The sequence below is a fragment of the Larus michahellis genome, chromosome 6 (genome assembly GCF_964199755.1).
Source record: "Larus michahellis chromosome 6, bLarMic1.1, whole genome shotgun sequence".
Classification (NCBI taxonomy): Eukaryota; Metazoa; Chordata; class Aves; order Charadriiformes; family Laridae; genus Larus; species Larus michahellis.
Window position 1 is genome coordinate 54572167 of NC_133901.1, and position 18324 is coordinate 54590490.

The 18324-nt window shown below is 39.2% G+C and overlaps 1 protein-coding gene and 1 long non-coding RNA gene across 4 annotated transcripts in view; one reads left to right on the forward strand and one right to left on the reverse strand.

Moving 5' to 3' along the window:
* The window catches only part of LOC141744891 (uncharacterized), a 136348-nt gene that overhangs the window by 116988 nt on the left and 1036 nt on the right, over positions 1 to 18324 (forward strand). The gene's annotated exons all lie outside the window — the stretch shown is intronic.
* Positions 1 to 18324, reverse strand: part of HTR7 (5-hydroxytryptamine receptor 7) — a 35500-nt gene that overhangs the window by 5407 nt on the left and 11769 nt on the right. The window contains exons 2-3 of one of the 3 annotated variants that reach the window (XM_074591742.1): positions 16081 to 16154; positions 1227 to 5973 (exon numbers count right to left, since the gene is read on the reverse strand). In XM_074591742.1, coding sequence (XP_074447843.1) covers positions 5960 to 5973; positions 16081 to 16154 — 88 coding nt within the window. In that variant the 3' untranslated portion in view covers positions 1227 to 5959. Of the gene's footprint in view, positions 1 to 1226; positions 5974 to 16080; positions 16155 to 18324 lie in introns of those variants that run through there. The other 2 variants (XM_074591740.1, XM_074591741.1) reach the window with 2 other exon arrangements.

Below are 18324 nucleotides of genomic sequence, written 5' to 3' on the forward strand. Positions count from 1 at the left end.
TGTTCCAAGGGCGTTGCATACAGAGTGGGAGAATTGTTCAGTCGCAGCCTATTCATCTAAAGCATTACTGCAAGCTGCTGTGTGACCCGGTTATTGAGGAAAAATGTCATAAATACAGTGCATCTGAGCAGGACAAGACTAGAAGGATGAAGGGACTTCCTGGTAAAGTGCAACGCGTACATTGGCTGCTGTATTACAGACGTGAGGCGTGCCACGGAAAGACGGTTTCAAGTAAAGGAGGCCCATCCAGGCCTCCCTCGCCTGGGATCCTTTGAGAGCTAGTGTTGCCTTTAGGGATAAATTACAGACAGGGTATGGCTAATACCATATAATGAGCTGTGTAAGGGTTATCTTTTTTTTATGCCCCTTTCAGAGCTTTGCTCTTAGGCTTTTATTTTGGTCACCGCTGATGTTTATCTTGGGTAAAAATGTGTTTGTTGTCCTGAGAGGTAGGCACAGGGAAGGATCTCTGGCACAGCTGTGACTAAAACTCTTTTGAGGGAACTGCCTCAGTGGCCGCTCTCGAGGACCGCTTTAGAGGTGAACAAAGAGAGGTACAAAGTAAAGATGGTGTGACTGGCATCTCCCTGTGTTGACGGCTGGATAATTCTGGCAACACCTGAAGATCTCGGGCTGCAGCTGAAGACTGTGACTGAGTGGCTGCTTGTGCTGGATGAAGAGGTGGTCTAGATGCTGGCAGCAGTTGCACAGCTGCTTCCTGACTTCCTCAGCTCCTAGAATAGACTATGGTAATCACTCTGAAATCACTGCCTGAGCGTTTCCTAGAGTTTTTCCCAAGTGTTCCTTTGTTTTTCCCAGTGTTTAGGCATGCTATAGCTGAGTGATCGTTCCCTGAGCCAGAATAGCCAGCTACTTTTCCCCAGAAATGCCAACCGGAAAAGCAAAAAAAGCCCCAACCTAAAAATGCATTTGGTGACTTCAATCCCTGAATAAGGAGAAGTAAATTCCCACTCAAGAGAGAGAGCAAGCCAAAGGGCTAAACAGCCTCGTGAGATCCTGGAAAGCAAACAAAAGTGCAATGTGTGCATGAACTAAGCACAATTGTCAAAAAAACTTGTCAGCCTAGTAAATGGAAGCAAAATTTGGTCCCATTTTTCTGCCACCGTCAGCATCCAGAAATCACATAGTGACTAGAAATCAATTTCGGACGTAGTGGCTGGTAGAAAGATGGTCTAGGACATACAGCAATAAGACTAAGCTTTCTAATCAGAAACGCTGCACGTGGGTACTGTAGCTAATAACAAATGCTGTGTTGAGTTTCCCCAAACAAAAAAATCCAGCTGGGGTAAGGCCAGTTCTGCACTGTAGTTAATGGCAAACCTACTCTCTAGGGTAGCTTTTTCCAGGCTTTCTTGTTTTCCGGACTGTGCTGCCCTGTGCACCTACGGACCCGCACCAACCTTTCCTTTCAAACACTCGAATGTTACACAGAGTGACAGCTACCTTCGTAGAAAGCCTGAGATTGCCCGATATTTCAAGTCTTTCACACTCTGTAGGTAACAAGGGACTTCTCACATCTCAGACTGTGGCTTGAAAGGATAAGAGAGCTGAAACCTTCCAAACCTCCCAGGAGTGGGGTTACGGAGTTAGCTGTCACCGTCGCCCACATCCTTCCGTGACTACAGTTCGTGGATTCAGACAGCGGGCGCTGTTTCTTAAAAAGAAAGATTGGCTTAGATTTCATTGCTTTTACCTCGCAACAGATCTTACCTAAATTCAAGGTTTATTTTGTGCTGCTATTAATTTTTTTTTTTTTTTTTTTTTTAAAAATAGGGGTTTGCTGACGTGCAGAGCCCAGCTCCCCTTTAAGCAATGAGGTAGCAACAGTCTTTTCACTGGGATTGTGCAAGCATGTTTTAGAAAGGTTTGTGTCTTTATCCGCAAAGTCATGGATATTTACCCTCTACATTTTTGCGTGTTTTCCCAAAAAGTAACTTTCCAATCACAAGTCTGAAACTTAGAACTGTTTCCATGTCTTGCTTCCTATGTGTCACCTTTCTCTGTCTTTATTCAGTTAGTGTTACACTGGCCTTCCGATGCTCTGGCTTGTTCTGAGGTTTTTATATTCCCATTTTCTCACAGACACATCTTTTTGATTCACCTCCCTCACTTTCTCATAGAAACATGGGAAAGGACGCACAGACCAAGGCTGCAAACTCTTTTAGGGTTCAGTACTAGCACGTACCAGGCTGCATGCATGATGGTGTAGACTTCTCTCGCACCCATTGATGTGTTACATCTTCGTCAGATGAGTAGTGAATTATCTGATTTTTAAAAAATACTACTGCTGCGGTTAAGTATTTTTATGTAGTTCTATTTATTAACCTTTTATAAAATCCTGTTCTTAAACCCAAGCAATTATTTCCTTGTGCTTCTTATCTAAGCCTCTTTTAGTTATAATTCTGTCTGAAAGTTTTCTCCTCTTCTCAACGCCGTGCTACCCATGCGTGTGGATAATGGGACATTCTTCTAAGCTTCTTAACTTCTTTATTTTTTCCCTCAAATCCAGCTCTATCTAACAACAGCTTCCATTTGCCACATAGCTGTGTTTTGTTTTGGCTGCATGAAGAGACTTGTTTTTTTCTTTTGTTCTTCTCGTTTCTTTCCAAACATATCCGGAGATGAAAGGTAGCTGTTTAGCTCCAAAAACTTCAAGGATTGATACGCAGCCCATAACAAGTCTTGTTCTTCCCTGGGCTCTCATTACCTGAAACAGATGGCAGAGGGGAGGTGGAGTCCTGCAGGATGCATTCCTTGAGGAAAGCAATTGCCTTTAGTGACAGTTGGGCAAATGTCAATTTCTGACTCATAAGACATATATTTTATTTAAAAAAAAAAAAAAAAATCTTATTTGGAGGAAAAAACAGCTTCTCAGACTTTCCTGCATAATAAAAATGGCCGAAACTTTTCCAACCAGAATTCTGAAATCAGCTTCAGAGTTTTATAATCCCACTTGGAATCTTCACAGATACTTTTATTTATATGTTCTCCTATATATCCTCTCACAGGGGAAAAAAAATTACAGAAGACCTGTGACCTCCTTATTTACGCTAGGAACTAAAAAAGAAAAAGAAAATGCTACTTTGACAGGTAACAAAGTCAGAAACATCATTAATTTCAGGCAGAATATGGAAAATATGCTTGACTTAACATCAGCTCTACTCTGCGCTACAGAGCTGGTGGATATTCTGGGCCAAAATCTGTTTTTTGTCCTTCTGCACGTAATACTGTCGGAATATTTAAAAGAAATCGGACTGTTCCAAATCAATTTGCAACTTCTTTAGAAAACTTTTTTGAAGCTGGGATATAGCCTGTCTCTTACTATTACAAAACTGTGATCCTTCTCTAAAAATGAGGTCAAAACGTACTTCCTACTCTATGTATCCTAGTGCATAAATCTATCTAAATTGGTTTAAGCTTGTTTGCTGTACACATAGCTCAGCACATCGATCCAGGTCTTGGGTGTCTATCATTTCCCAGCTCAAGTGTTTGCAATGATGCCTGTATGCTTTGAACAAGGCATCTGGCACAAAATTCTCTCGCCTTAGTCCAAATTGACATTGCTGAATTCATTTAAGTCATTTTGGCTTCATATTTGAGAAAGTGGGGACAGACGCTAGCCTAAAGTGTGATTTGCCACTGAGGCAATGTGGTAATGAACATCATGTCTTCTCATTGATGTCCTGACATCTGAAAAAGTAGATGGAGCTCTGAAACAGTCTTCGTTCACCAGTGTATCTATCCTCGTGCTTCCTCTGGAACATGGTGTGCAGTGCAAACTCAGTCCAGAAAAAGCATCTTGTTCTTATGAGTTGTTCTAAGTTTATTATTATTTTAGGTTATTATAGTAATATATTACATAATCAGTGCATTTTATATTAATACATTAGTACTAATATATTAATATAACTAATGCATTTATTATCATTAGATTTTAAATACAAATATTGTTGTAATACTTGACGCTGCTCCACTGAGGGAAGAGCTTTGTTACCAGAGTCAGGAGAAGTAGAATCACATACTTGGATGAACTGCAGTGGTGGGGCAAACAACTAGAAACAGTAAATTATCTTGATTCTTACACAAGGCAAAGCTTTAAATCATTTTAAGCAGAAGTGATAACCAAAATCAGTTTGTAAGGATAAAGTCCAGATGTCTCTGACCCTCATAAAGTCTTATGTTTATTTTTTCCTTACTGACTTCAGAAAGGAAAGAAATCCCAAGAAGCTAGTAGAGCTTTCAATGTGACAATAAATTAACTACCGAAGTGGAAGAAGGACTAGCCATACATCAACAGAAACTACTTGAGCACAGTCAGAGACTCCATCTAGATTAGAGAAGGGCTCAACTAGTAAAGCCAAGAGAATTAAAGAAAGAAAAGATGGACAAAGACCAGACAGCTCCTGAAATAAACTGTAATCAGACATATTTGTAATGTCAGAAATATAGGACAAGATCTTTACCTGATGTAACTGGCATAGCAGCACGGCAGCTAATTGTGCTGCATGACTGTATGCAGCAGGAGATGTTGGTCCATGGGACTTTACTTGGACTCTTGTATTCGCATTGGAAGTGTGACATACTCTTTCAGTGCCATAGTTGCTGTGCAAAGGCAACATTAAATTTCACAAAGTAGTTTATTTCCAGGCAATCTGGTAAATTAATGTTTAATGGATATATGGTTTTTTATAATAAAGACTATTTCTAAGCAGTAGAAGTTCTTTGATCCAGCTTCGTCTTAAATGATTTATTTTTATAACAACAAAGTGGAAAGCAATGAATTATACTGAACTTTTCACCATTCTCAGGTCTTTATTGCAGCAAAAAATCTCTAGGGTACAAGATGCATCCAACATTCAGACCTACTAAAAGTTGTCTGGGGCCAAGGGCTGAACAAATAGGTTAGGCCAACTTTGCTCTCTCCTCACTAGCTACTCAAACATCCTGCACCACCTTTTACCCTCCCCCTTTTTGTTATTCCTCTTACATCCACATTCTTTAGACGGTCCTCTTGTTTCTCCAGGCTTGCTAGGACTGGTGGGCTGTACGGGAATTAACCTTGCTACCTTCCAGTTTCTTGATGACTGCATTAACAGTGCTCAAGAAGCCTGGTTCTTCCCATAACTCTTCTTCCAAATCTGTGGGGGAAAAAAACTAATGTGATAAAACAATAAATTATCATAGTAAAGGATGAGTTGACCTTACAGAACAAATTCTGGCTTTTCTGCAAGCTTCAGAGCCTCATGCATCCCTGCAGCTGATAGTTTCCGGTTGATATTCCTATATCTGCATTGCAGGAGATTGCGATAAGTTGTCCTTAGGTCTCGATTGAAGAAGGCATATATAAAAGGGTTAATGAGAGAGTTTGCATAACCCAACCATAGAAATGTTCTCTCCACCCACAGTGGGATACAGCTGCACGCTGTACCGCAGATGAAGGGCCGGGCGGTTGAGAGGAGGAAGAAGGGCAGCCAGCAGACAGTGAAAGCCCCAACAATAATCCCAAGCGTAGTGGCAGCTTTCTGTTCTCTTTTAAAGATGGAAATGTTCTTCTTGTCATGCTTTAGGAGTCGTGAAAAATTAGTACATTCTTCAGATTCTTTGTGCAGTTTTATAACTCCGTTCATAGAAATCCCTTCCATTTCTTCTGGCCGGGGAAAACCAGCAAACTTGTGTTTAGCAGCACTCCTCTTGGCAGCTTTGTAAATCTGATAGTACATGAAAAGCATCACTGACATCGGGATATAAAATGCAACTGCTGTGGAGTATATGGTGTAGCCGAAGTCTTGGCTGATCAAACAAACCTTTTCGTCATTTACGTTTTGGGCCCAACCGAAGAGAGGGGGTATAGTGATAGAGGCAGATAAGAGCCATACACACAGGATCATTTTGGCCATACACTTCCCATTCTGCCTTACAGGGTAGGTAAGAGGTCTTGTTATTCCCAGGTACCTAGAACGATAACGTAGAGTTACTATACAGTGCAGTTGTTCACTGATAAAAGTTATTTTATGTAGCCTGCTCTAAAATAAAACACCTTTGGCTAAGGCTTCCATTTGATATTTTTCATTCCTCTCAGCATGTATTTCATACCTATAAAGTCACGTGTCTTTCACTTGAAAATTTATAGTGCTGATATTCTGTATAAAAGGTCTTTAATTCTAGAAGAAAATCTCCCGTTAACCACAAAGGACTGGGATTTTAATGAATTTGTGCAATCTTCATACAGATAATTATTTTTTTGTTGTGGTTATTAAGGAACTTCTGAAACCTAAATTTCATTTGGGTAGCTTAGGAAATGTTGGATTATAGATGAACGCTCGCTTCACAAAGCCTACCATTTTTTGTATTGAGCGCGTGGTTAAGTTAAAACAAGCATGCGTTTGTCTTCCTCTTCATCCTTACATATTCAACACTTATGAAGACCCCTCCCACTAAACTGAGATGATGAGCTGTCTTCCTTACCTTCATGTTGCAGACAGGAATGACAAATGGTAAACTTATGTCAAGAGTAGATTATTTCAATACTACAATAATTCTTTTTAGCATCATTTAATTAGAAAGAAATGACATTTATTCAACATTCAAACTTCTTCTGAACAAAATAACAATCTTATCACAGTATCAGTTCAAGAAGACCTGGGGAAAAAACATAGTTGTACTAGAAGCTGAGTATAAAGTGGTAAATTGTGAACAGACAAGAAAAATATTCATATGTCAAGTTTCCATAGAAAAAAAAAAAGTAGTACACCAACAACTTCTATGTTTCCTACGCTGTAACAGCTTAGACCATGTATTTTTGTTCTAAGTAAAAAAAAATAATCGCTACTGCCCTATGTAGCTGGACAGCAATACCAAAAGTTTGTGTTTACTCTCAACTACAAAAATTTCTTTTATTTCCTCTCTAACTGTAGGAAGTTTCTCTTAGGTGGAATTGGATGCCTTTTGTATATCTAACACTTTTACTTTGAAATTTGGTTTCTGTTCAACAGGAACCTACCTATGAGCTAAGGTTAACTTCTCAAATTGTCCTTTTTTTCCTCCCCGAAAAGAAAGAATTTTGAGAAAAATCAGTGTGACTCACGTTGCTACTCATAACAGAAATGGTTTCAAATTGGGTTTCAGAACAACATTTTGGTTTCAAGAGGTACCAGTCTTCAGTTGCACAGTGAAGGTTTTGGAGGGTTACAAACAAGAAATATAGTAACGTGATTAAAAATATTTTTGAAGCCTTTTTTGTCTCTCTATTCACCTAGCAAATCAAATATGAGCATTTGCCTGGCTCTGCAGAATGCTGCATTGTTGATTTTACTGCAATGCAGTAAATTACGGCCGCTGCTGCTGCTGTACACAAGAACCCCCAGGTATGCTACAGTTTTGGAAGGATAAAGCATCCTTTCATGATCTGCTCTGACAAGTAACAACAGTCTCTCTCAACAACATCATTGATTTTACAATACTGCTATGGCAAGTGTTACACAAAGGACAGGACTGGTTTATTGTGCCCTATTCTTGACAGCGTGCACAAGTACGTTACAGCAGGCTGGTATTGTGCCAACGAAGCTGTGCCTGGTGGGGCCACGAGCTAAGAACAGTTATTAAAATTGGCTGGGATCAGAGCAGTGTGACACACGGACCGTGCTATTAAAAAAGGCTGTTTCTTGTGCACCTCACCATCAGCATCAGAATATAGACACTTCGCCTGCTCCAGCAGCTGTGGGCATACTGTAGCCTCCACGGAGATTTCTGGTTTACAGCATCACGGCCAAAACTGCGCTCCCAAGGAGCTGAGAGTTTTCCGAGGCACTCCAAGATGTAGAAGAGCAGGGTTAATGCGGTGAAGTTACAGATTTTAACTGCCTAAGGGTTACATTATTCTGCTCTAAGCAATGTAACTGCAGCAAGGGTAAGTTATTAGCTGCAGCCCTTCTGGGACAAGAACGGCACACCCTTAAAATTTGTCTGAGAATCACATGATTTAGCTACCAAAGAGTTAAACACATCTTTTGTGCAGAGCTTGCTTGTCACTTACAATGTGCTGTTTTAAAAAAATCTTTAAAAAGTTGGTCCATGCTCCCTACGGATGTATTTTTCTAGCTATTACCCAATTGGTCATTAAAAATAATATGATTATGAGGTGAGCTTTATTATGTAGCTAAAAAGTTAAATTGTATTTTTGTAAAAATCAGATCTGTGGGCTGCACGTTCTGAATGCTGACTGATGCATTCTCATGCATCAGAATATAACAAAAAGAATTCATGAAAGCAGAAGTATACTGAAAAGAATTAAAATTCATTAGGTTTGCCCTGGTACTGCTTTTTTGGAAGTTTTCTGAACTTCAAAAATGCTATTTGAAATTAAAATACATTAATTAACATAAAAATACACCAGCATCCTTTCTGCCTTACCCATTTTGCTAAATGTAGTATGATAGGGAAAAAAAGTCAGCAGGCATAAATGAAGGAACTTTATCTTTTTATCTCTATATATGAAAACCATTACCCTTGAAAACTTACAACTTCAAAATAATGTAAATCACTACTGTTGTCTAATACACTAGAGAGTGTCCAAGACTTAATAGATTCATGAACTTCAAAAGTATTGTGTCAAATTCAGTGCAAAAATGTGCTTTGTAATGCTTAATCTTTAATTACTACCTTCCAAAAAAAAAAAAAAAAGACTAAATCAGCTGATTTAGCTGAAAAAAGACTAAATCAGGCTAGGTGAGTGGAGAAAAATGAGTAGGGAGAACCCGGCACTAGTATCCAGAGGATACAACAACGAAAAAGAGGATGGGAACTTTTTTCATACTCCGTCATTGAAATCTGGAAAACAGCTACTTGCTCGAAGAGCTCAAAATAAGAGCAGGCAACATAGACCAAATGGAGGACAAACGGTGAGGGACAGAGTAAACTTCTTTTTAAACAAATGTGTATAAACACACGAGCACATTCCCATTCTGGGTTGATTTCTTATGATTTCTTCAGTGTCTCCTCTTCCCCGCTGGAGGACCAGAAACCCACCCCTGTGCCGCAGTCCCACTCAGGTGTGAGGCGCACACAAGGTGCCCAGCTCTAGGGAGGAAAAATTATCCCTTGCCATCCTCTTGCTGGAGCGCTGTTCAAATGTAGGTGGGGGGTAAAGAGCTCCGTCCTTCATGGGGTGCCATCATCGGCTATTGTGAATGATCACCTTTTGCCATATTCGCCCACAAAACACCAACAATGGAAAAGGTAAATGAATTAAGTCCCTTTTTTCCCCCCTTAATAAAAACCTGGTTCCCTGTGATCCAGTATTCTTTCCCAGTACCTCTAAATTGTTACCATTTAATGGCAGGTAATTGTTAATGTAAAACCATTATAGCTGTACAGGACTGCTCCTGAGATCATTCAGATTGTGTTTTTTTTATTCTGGCTTTTTTGACATTGATGCATGACAACCACCACACAGAATAGTTTTGATCCTACAGGGCTAAAAGTCTCCTTTGTCGCTTGAACTTGAACACAGGCATTTCTTATTACAGTGTGCTCGATATATTAAATGTTACAGCAAGTGTTAAGATGTAACATATATGGAAAGTAGAACAGTATACGGCATAGGGAACAGGCATCCACAGCCCCTACTGTCTGTTCCTGGCACATCATTTTGTCTTTCTGTGACTCTCTATATTCCCTTTTCCCATTTACGTTTAGCCATGTGCCTGTAATGGCTGACATACATTACTGCTTGCACAGTGGTTATCAGACTCTCAACTGGGCTGCCATCGTCTTCCACTAGATGTTACTATGCTTAAAAGTCTGAAAAGTTCTACATGGTTTCTCTTCTTATGAATATATTTATTTCATTCTCTAATTTAGGAGATCGTGAAAAGCAGTTTGCTTTATCTGCGCTACCGTGGAATGAGTTCATGAAGCCAGATCTTTCTCATCAGCTTCATGTGAATAACTCTCCATTTGTGCCTGGATTGATTGGTAATTCTGTAGGTGTAGAAGATGATGCCAATTCTTCCTCCAAAAAGAAAAAAGCGCCAGGCATGGTAGCATTTCAGGTTAACCAGGCGTTACCTTTTTTTTTTCGTCTTTATGGCACGAACATGATTTTTTTTCAGCAGTAGAAAGGTTCATTTCCTTTTCTTTGTGTTTGTTCCTGTGAAAGCTAACCATATCTGTAATATTTAAGCTGTAGAAACGGTGAATTGTTCGTAGATATATTGGAAACTTTGAGATAGGTCTAGTGCTCGTACCTTTTGAAACATCTAGAAAGCAAACTGAGACTTAACAGCAACTGCAGCAATAGAAAGAAAATAGTAATAGGATGGTCCAATTTGGGATCCTGTGTCCAAAATCCCTATTACATCTGTTATATGGCTAAAAGAGAAAGAAAAAAGTGAAGGACTTGCTTCTCACTGTGAGCAAAGTCACAGAGTAATAGAAAACCTAACAGATAAAAGCGTTAAAACTGTTTTGAAGCCTCCTGCCCAACTCAATAATAAATTGAATGCACCATGACTTCGGGATCACTTATACCATGTTTGAAGCACACACATGTAATTCTTTTGCCTCTGGTCTACATGTACTTTATAAGCAGATAGAATTCCATTTTAATTAGTCCAGATTCATTTCTCAGAATTCACTGACCTGATCTAACAGACAATTATTCCAGAAACAGATTAGTATCTTTCACCGCCTGACTTTGCTTTTATGAAGCAGATTGGATTACTATGGAATAGAACTAGAAACACTGTACTGGAAATAATACCGATGTATATTATAGCTATTTCTACCAGGAATCTTGATATTTTGTTCTGTTATCATTTACCGTTTCACCAGGAGCTGCCTTTAACCTGAGGTTCTTTCAGTTTTTCCTATTTTTGTATTTTAAGAGAGTCATAAAACTCTTTTATTTCAAAGACACAAAAATGCTTCCTTCTTTGCTTTTGTGCTCTTTTTCTAGTACAGCAGCTTTGCAGGTTCAATGCATATCCGCTTGTATTAGTTCCTTTGCCAGCCCACAGCGATAGAATCCTGTCTAATGATTCACCTGCAATAACAACTTATTCGGAAGACCGATGCTGATCTACTGATCTTCCTTCAGTGGCTGTGATTCTCTGATGATCTTTATAATTTTCCTGTTAAATTCAGTGCAACGTTAAGAGATACTTCACAAGAATAGGAGCACAAGAATAATAGCCATTCCTAAAAGCTGTCCAGCGCTCAGAAATATTCTCCCTAGTATAGTGATTGATATAGATATTTTTTTCTTATACTTCGATACATTAAATGGTAAATTAAATGTAAATGTAACAAGTTGAAACAATGAACAAATCTATTATTTCTGTTATGGCTATGTCAAACCACCTAACAGAAGTTGTTCTCTTCTTTTCAAAGATATTGTGTTTACACTAAGGCAGAGATGCTCTGTCCTACAGACCTGCTTTTAAATAGAATAAAGCATACAAACTGATCAGGGAAATACTATTCCCATCACATATTTAAGTAACTCAGACAGAAGTAAAGGGATAGAAGCATACCAAGACTTATGTGCTGAGACATGAGCATTACAGTGCACGACTATGGTATTATAATGTGAAAAGTACCCTTGTTAATTATTGTATAAGAGTATTGATACCTGCCTTTCTGCAGCGCAGGCTGGCCTCATAATCACATCGTGGTAACTGCCAGGTTGGTGTCTGGGAAGAGGAGGATATTTCAGAGGCAGTAAAACACTTTTCTCCTTCCCAGAAGTGAACAAAGTTACTGATTTCATTGCATACATGACAGCTTTCAGAATATGAATTAGATCCCTTTAAAACCTAAATATTGTGCAACGTTGGAGCGAGACAGCAGAACTAACAAAAGCAAATCATTACCAATCAAACCATTTTTCTCTACTGGAGAAAAAAAGACTTTGTTCAACTAGTTCTGTGCTCTATCTAGTTAAATGTTGCGTCTTTTTTATGTAGTGAATTAGTACATAGTTATAAAAAGTCTTAGTAGAGCGGCCAGCTTCCATATCTTAATTGTATTTGCTAGAAATGGTTAAAGCTCTACTTCGTCCTTCTCAGTCAATGTTCAATGCGGTAACGTGAAAGATCTTAAATGTTTGGTTTTGTATGTATTGCTTTAGCTGCTTATGTGTCACCTTTCAAAAAATTTCAAAATTATTCTTAATATTGAAACAGTGATGTTTTAATTTTGATGCTTGGAAGAATAAGAATGAAATATTTGGGTTTTTTTCAGCAATGTTAACACTTTGCATTATTCCTCTTCTTGCTCTCAATTAAATGTATTTCCTTAAATTCTCTTTGCAAAAGGAAGATGTTTGTGCGCACTGTTAGAGTGGGTACATGTTAAATCCAGCACTATACGTTTATTGCACATAGTAAATTTTCTGACTTGATTTTTCTTTTTCTCAGAATCATTGTAGGGGTTTATTTTTGATGGAACTCAAGAAGTGTAGGCTTTCCTAGCAGTGGGGGAGGATTAAGTCAATCAAACTTAAATATCTGTTCATTCTAAAGGGATGTAATTTGCATAGTAGAAGATTATGTTCTCCTCTCTCACATTTCTTTCAGTTTCTCTGTACTTTCATGGACTTTCTTCCTCCTGCATTGCATAACTTTAGAGCTTCATATTTTTCTTATTTATTTTAGCTTATTTTTCATTGTATTATTTCACTCATTCTATTTTTACTTCACTTTCTTGCCCTGCCTTATTTTTATTTCTCTCTTAGCTCTGTATTTTTCCCTCTTCATTTTTGACTACTGATCTAAGACATCCATCCCATAGATGGGGGGGGTGGTGTATCCTGCTCTCATTCTAAGAAATACATAACAACTCTATTGCCAGACAGAGAAGTGCAATGTCTTTCCATTCGACTGCTATTATCTTGGTTGCAATTTCTGAAACCGTATTTCTCTTTCCTTTCAGACCTTGGCAAATTTCTTTTACCTGTCCTCACCCTTTGCCGTTCATTTTCCCTCTGCGTGTGTGTCAAAGCACTTGTCACTGCCTTGTTCTTAGTTTCCTGATAAAACAGTTTGGTAGCCTTTGCTTTTCCACTGGACATGATATACTGTTTGGAAGTGAAGGTCCCAACACGTAGTTGCTGATGTTTATCTTGCAACAGCGCCTGAATGATAGATAATACGTATTTTCTAGACAATATTTTGCAATTACCCAAATAAATATTTTATATTATAGACTAAACACTCTCTTTAACTCTCTTTCAAGAAAACAGTATGTGTATATTTTCCTTTCTTGTATCTTCACCAATGACGTAAAGGTAGGAGACATAAGAAGGGAAAAGGGTTTCAGCTATTCTTCCTTCACCAGACTCCTCGAACATAGATGTGTTTGAAAACTAAAAAGGCTTTGGCAAGGAAATATTTAGAATGAAGTTGCATGCTGTAATGGAAGACTTCCTATTTTTAAACTTTTTCAAAATGTCTGAACTCCACCTTTGTGTGGTTTCATTATTGCTGGTTCCCCGTACATAAGTGTGGTTTCCTGACAGAGTGCAACAGGATTAATTATATACAGAGCTCAAAAGTGCTTCTCACCTAATTTTTTGATAGATAATCTGTAACACTTCAAAAGCTCTCCAAATCTGGGCAAGTTATACATACGAAGAATCCATTTTTCATTACGGTGTTCAACCATGTGCAATGTTGAGGGAAAAACAGAGGAGTTGGATGTCATCAGGATAACCCAAGCTGGCCAGCTGATAGGCAGAAGCACTCCGTACAGTTGATATTTGCCGATAGGAAAATGTTTATTTGCTGCTTTGCTCTTGATGTGGGGGAGAGTAACTTTAAGCAAAGATGTGGTTTCTTGAAGCACCAGCTGAGATTAAATCCCTAGTTTGTTATACAGAGGCAGTTTCTGAGCAAAAGAAAACAAAGGAGTGGAAAAGAATACTTTTTGCAGATCAGGAACTGGAAAAGATACTAAATTTTCCTTTCAGGTTTCCCCCATTTTATCCCTCTCATCCTTCACACCCAGGGGTACTGTCGAAGCCAATGAAGGTTTCAGGGTTTTTTCTAGTCTGTGGTTCTTCTAGCATATGTCCCCCCTGCTTATTGCCTTCAGAAATGGTTTTAGTTCTCAAACTCACAACTTATTAACAGAGCTCAGATGTCTCACCCTCCCATATCCTGATGGGTGTTGTCCTATGGCAAAAACAAGCCCCTGTGACTCCAAGCCAGCCTGCTGGCTTCAGCCAGGCCAGAGGAGACGTGCCAGGAGACAACCACCAGCCATGCCTCAGTCTTGGGACCATCTTGTTCTGTGCAAGCATTCAAGTAGGCTGTAGTAAAAATTGCAATGTGTTTTCTCTCAGTTCTGTACTCTGCCAGACACCAGCGCAAACATGCCTTAGGTGAGCAATGAGGCAGGCTGATAGCCCACAGAATCTCTGTCTATATTTTGGCCAATGTACCAGTCTACCATCTTGTCCCCCCATGAGTGTGCAGGCACATTCACACAGACCCACCAGATGACCCCTTTGTATCTGGCGGCAAGGTGGGTCCCAGGATGTATGTGCTACAAACAAGTTGAAACCAAAGCAAGCTCCAGGAGGACCTTCAGAGAGGGTACTGAAATGCCTACAGACGCACACGGGAGAGTTCCCACATGGATGCAGTTGAGGCAGCCTGGAGAGCTTCTCAGGACGAGTGGTGGAGATTCAGATTGGGGATGGGACACTAGGCCTTTAGGTGGTTCTCAGGAGGTGGAGGTTGACAAAACAGCACAGGGACGTCCGATTCAATAACACAAAAATGCATAACTCCCAAGTCCCCGTGCCCTGCTGAGCACCCTGGCTGTTGCCTGGCACCATACCAGCATAAGACCAGGCCTCCTGTGCCCCTTGCTTTTCCCAGGAGAAAGCCTAAACACGCAGGGGGCAGCTCTGCACTGGGTGATCAGGGAACCTGAATATCGGGGTTTGCCTGAGCATACTAGGCTGTCGCTTTAGATGCAGGTTAAGCGGCCTGCCCAGAACCACAGAATAAGCCTGTAGACCCTGATTGCTGGGTCATCACAAGCCAAGGTTGGTGCTTTAGTTGCATAACCAGGGTTTTTTGTATTCCTTGAGGTAAGCTAACAGATACCTTCAACTAAATTGCGGGGGGGCTTGATTTTCAGAGCTACGAAAAACTGTCTTTTTAAAAAAGAAAACCCTTGTCAGGCTCCTATAAAGTAGAAATGGCTAAGGTGATTTTCTCCAACTTCACTACATGAGTCATGCTTGGATTGACACTAAACATCAGCTTAAAAGGAATTATTTTGAAAGTTATAATGGTGTTTCAAAATTAAAGCTTCCTACAACTTTAACCAGAAAATCATGACTGATGTCTCTAGTACAACTAAATGAAGCATTTCAGAAACTTCCACAGCATAAGCGATGAATGAAATGAAAAATCACAGCCCATTGAACTGATAATGCCACTATATTAAAACGAAGTATCTTCAGGGAACAGCTATTTAAATGGGCTGATATTTATGTCCCCTCTCTTCCTTCCTTGAATACAAACAATTTAAACATAATATCTCCAGACAAAGCACTTAAGGAACAACCCCTTTTAGAATACTTCTTCCCTCCTCCCCCTTCTTTCTCTTCCTCTTTCTGAAGAGACAGGAAAAATACTGGGAAGGCCTGGTCCAAATTCTCCTCATTGCTTCTCCATGACAGTAATTTTGCAAGAGCCCTAACGAACACCTATATAGTGATTATGGGTGAATCTCGATACAGAACTAATCTACTTGGACGCCTTTGGCTTTCTCCATAGCTGCATTGGCCTCAAGGCAGATTCGAATTTGTCAAAAATCACGCAAAGATTTTGCTATGTTCCATTGGGTCGGGTACGTAAAAATTGTACATGTTCACCTCAAGTTTAACTTTTTTTGCCCAAGCTCAGCAGGAAAAAAACACAGTCTATCAATAAACTGTGTTACATACAGGAAAATGTAAGCCTAAAGCAGGTTTAATTAAAAGTCTTATTTGTAAAAATTTGGGTGCAAAGCATCTTTATATGGAGTCTGGGTCTATAATATTACCTGTGGAAAAGTCAGCCAGAGGTACCTCCTGTTCCAAGAAGGTGGGCACCATGGGTTTTAATTTCATTCTTTTCCTGAAAAATATTTTTTTAATATTGTCATTGTAATTCAGCGTAAAATACGCTTCTCACCAATGTCATCCTCTGACAAAGGAACTTTCGATGCGAATAGGTCTGAAAGCAAGAAGAAAACCCACTAACAGAATAAAAGTGAGAAATGGCAACTTTGGAGGTGTAACCGAGGTACTGCAGCAGATGAAACATCTGAGTAATTCTGCTTCATAAAAAAGGCCGAGATGAAAAAGGACACTGTATCTCCTCAAACACCACTAAATTCTGGCTGACTAATTTAGATCAGTGATGCTTCACTTGAGAACAGCAGCAAACTGAGCAAAGAATTTTTGTAGGGCTGAGTCAATTTAAAAAAGCCAAAACCAACCAACAAAACGAAGCAAGCAAACTTACCCAAAATATGAGGTAAGGAGTTTGTGATAAATTTCCAGAGTATGAGCAACTAAGTACAACTCTAGTCAAAGCACTGGAAGAATATCTGCTAAAAGTCACGCACTGACAGGTACCTAGCAGTGCTGTGTGAAGAATTAAGGGAGCCGTGCTGTGTTTCAGGAAAACTTTAAAATTGGTCTTCATTCTGAATTTTATGAAGGAAAAATCCAAAGTTTGGGTTTGTTTTTTTTATCCTGAATTGACTGGTTAGAAACACAATGGTGCACTGATCCCTGCTTTTCACATACAAGCAAACGAATTGAACCAGCTTGTTCTGAAATATCAAGAGAGGACATCATCAGAAAGTAACTCTAATTGTGTTACTTTAAAAAAAAATAAATTCTAGCAAAATCATTTCAATTTCATAAAACATTTTGAGAACAGAATGTCCCATTCTGATGCCCTACAATACCAGTAGACTCTGGATTTGCTTGTCCTCTACAGTAGTACAAGTGTGTCTCACTTCTTAATATGAATATTGTAGGAAGAAATCATAACCTGTTTTGGCAGGGGAAGGAGTGGGCTGGAGAGAGCACAGCAGGAGGGGAAGGTATCAAGGAAGCAAGGCAGCAGCTTAGATCAAATTGTGTATCTGCAATTCAAGAACCTTTTAGAAAACTGCTATTCACACTCCTTTCCAACAGAAACTTCTGGAACGGGGACTTATCAGAAGATAATAAGGTGATTCCTTCCCTGTAACTTATACAAAAAGATACTTATTTGCCATTTCTTGGTATTTTAGCAGTATATTGTCTGCTCAGGATGTGGTACAGAATGAGGTTATCATGTCTCATCATCTTCCATGTCAGTGAATGTAAGGTCTAGTGTAGCTACCACATCTCTCAACCATATGTCATTTCCTTAACACTCATTTTAACTAACATATTTATTTACAGTACGCTTATACACCAGATCCCAAGTTCTCCCTTCACATGTAATCTTCCTGCCTGCTGTCATTTTTTCTCAGAAAGTGTCTTATTCAGTGATATTTTGGAATTTAATTTCAATAAATAAATTGGTCAGATGAAGTTCTCCTCTATAAACTGGAAATAGAAAATTTTTAGGAATTTAATATTAGTTTACAAATATTTCTTCCCTATGTAATCAGTCAGGATCCTTAAATACACAGCCCCAGGTGCCCTTTAACCAAAGGAGAAGGTTGAAGGGGAGAATCATCTAGTAAAATTGCAGTGGGTAAAACTGGATGTTCAGCCCTTCACAACCACAGTATTTAATAGTTCATTTATCAAAATATTTATTCATTTTTACCAGTACGTCTGGGAATGAAGAAAGTAATGGCCACATAGACACTACTTCTTTCTAGCTAAGCAGTCCTCTACTCTAATGAACTTTGAACCTCCTGGGTCTTGTTCAGACCTGCCAGGCTGTGGTTCCACGTAGCTGGCTTTTTCCAGCTTGCTGCTTCAGTAAAAATTAGTCCAAATCCCGAAGTTCATAATCCCTATTTCAGACATCACCAGGTACGCTTTTGCAAAGGCAGCTTCAAATAAGCTTAAAGATCTCTAGACAGGAAACCTGAAAAAGGGAGATCAGCTGGGATAATGTGTCCTCTCTGTCTTGTTGAACAAGAAAGGGCCTGCCCACAACAGACTTCCACTACCTTTTCCTTCAGCAACATCTTCCATAGTTTTTCTCCTTTTTAAAACCATTGCAAACTCTGCAACACTAAATGTATTTAAAATATAGAACAAATTTCAGCACAACACAAACTGCTACCATC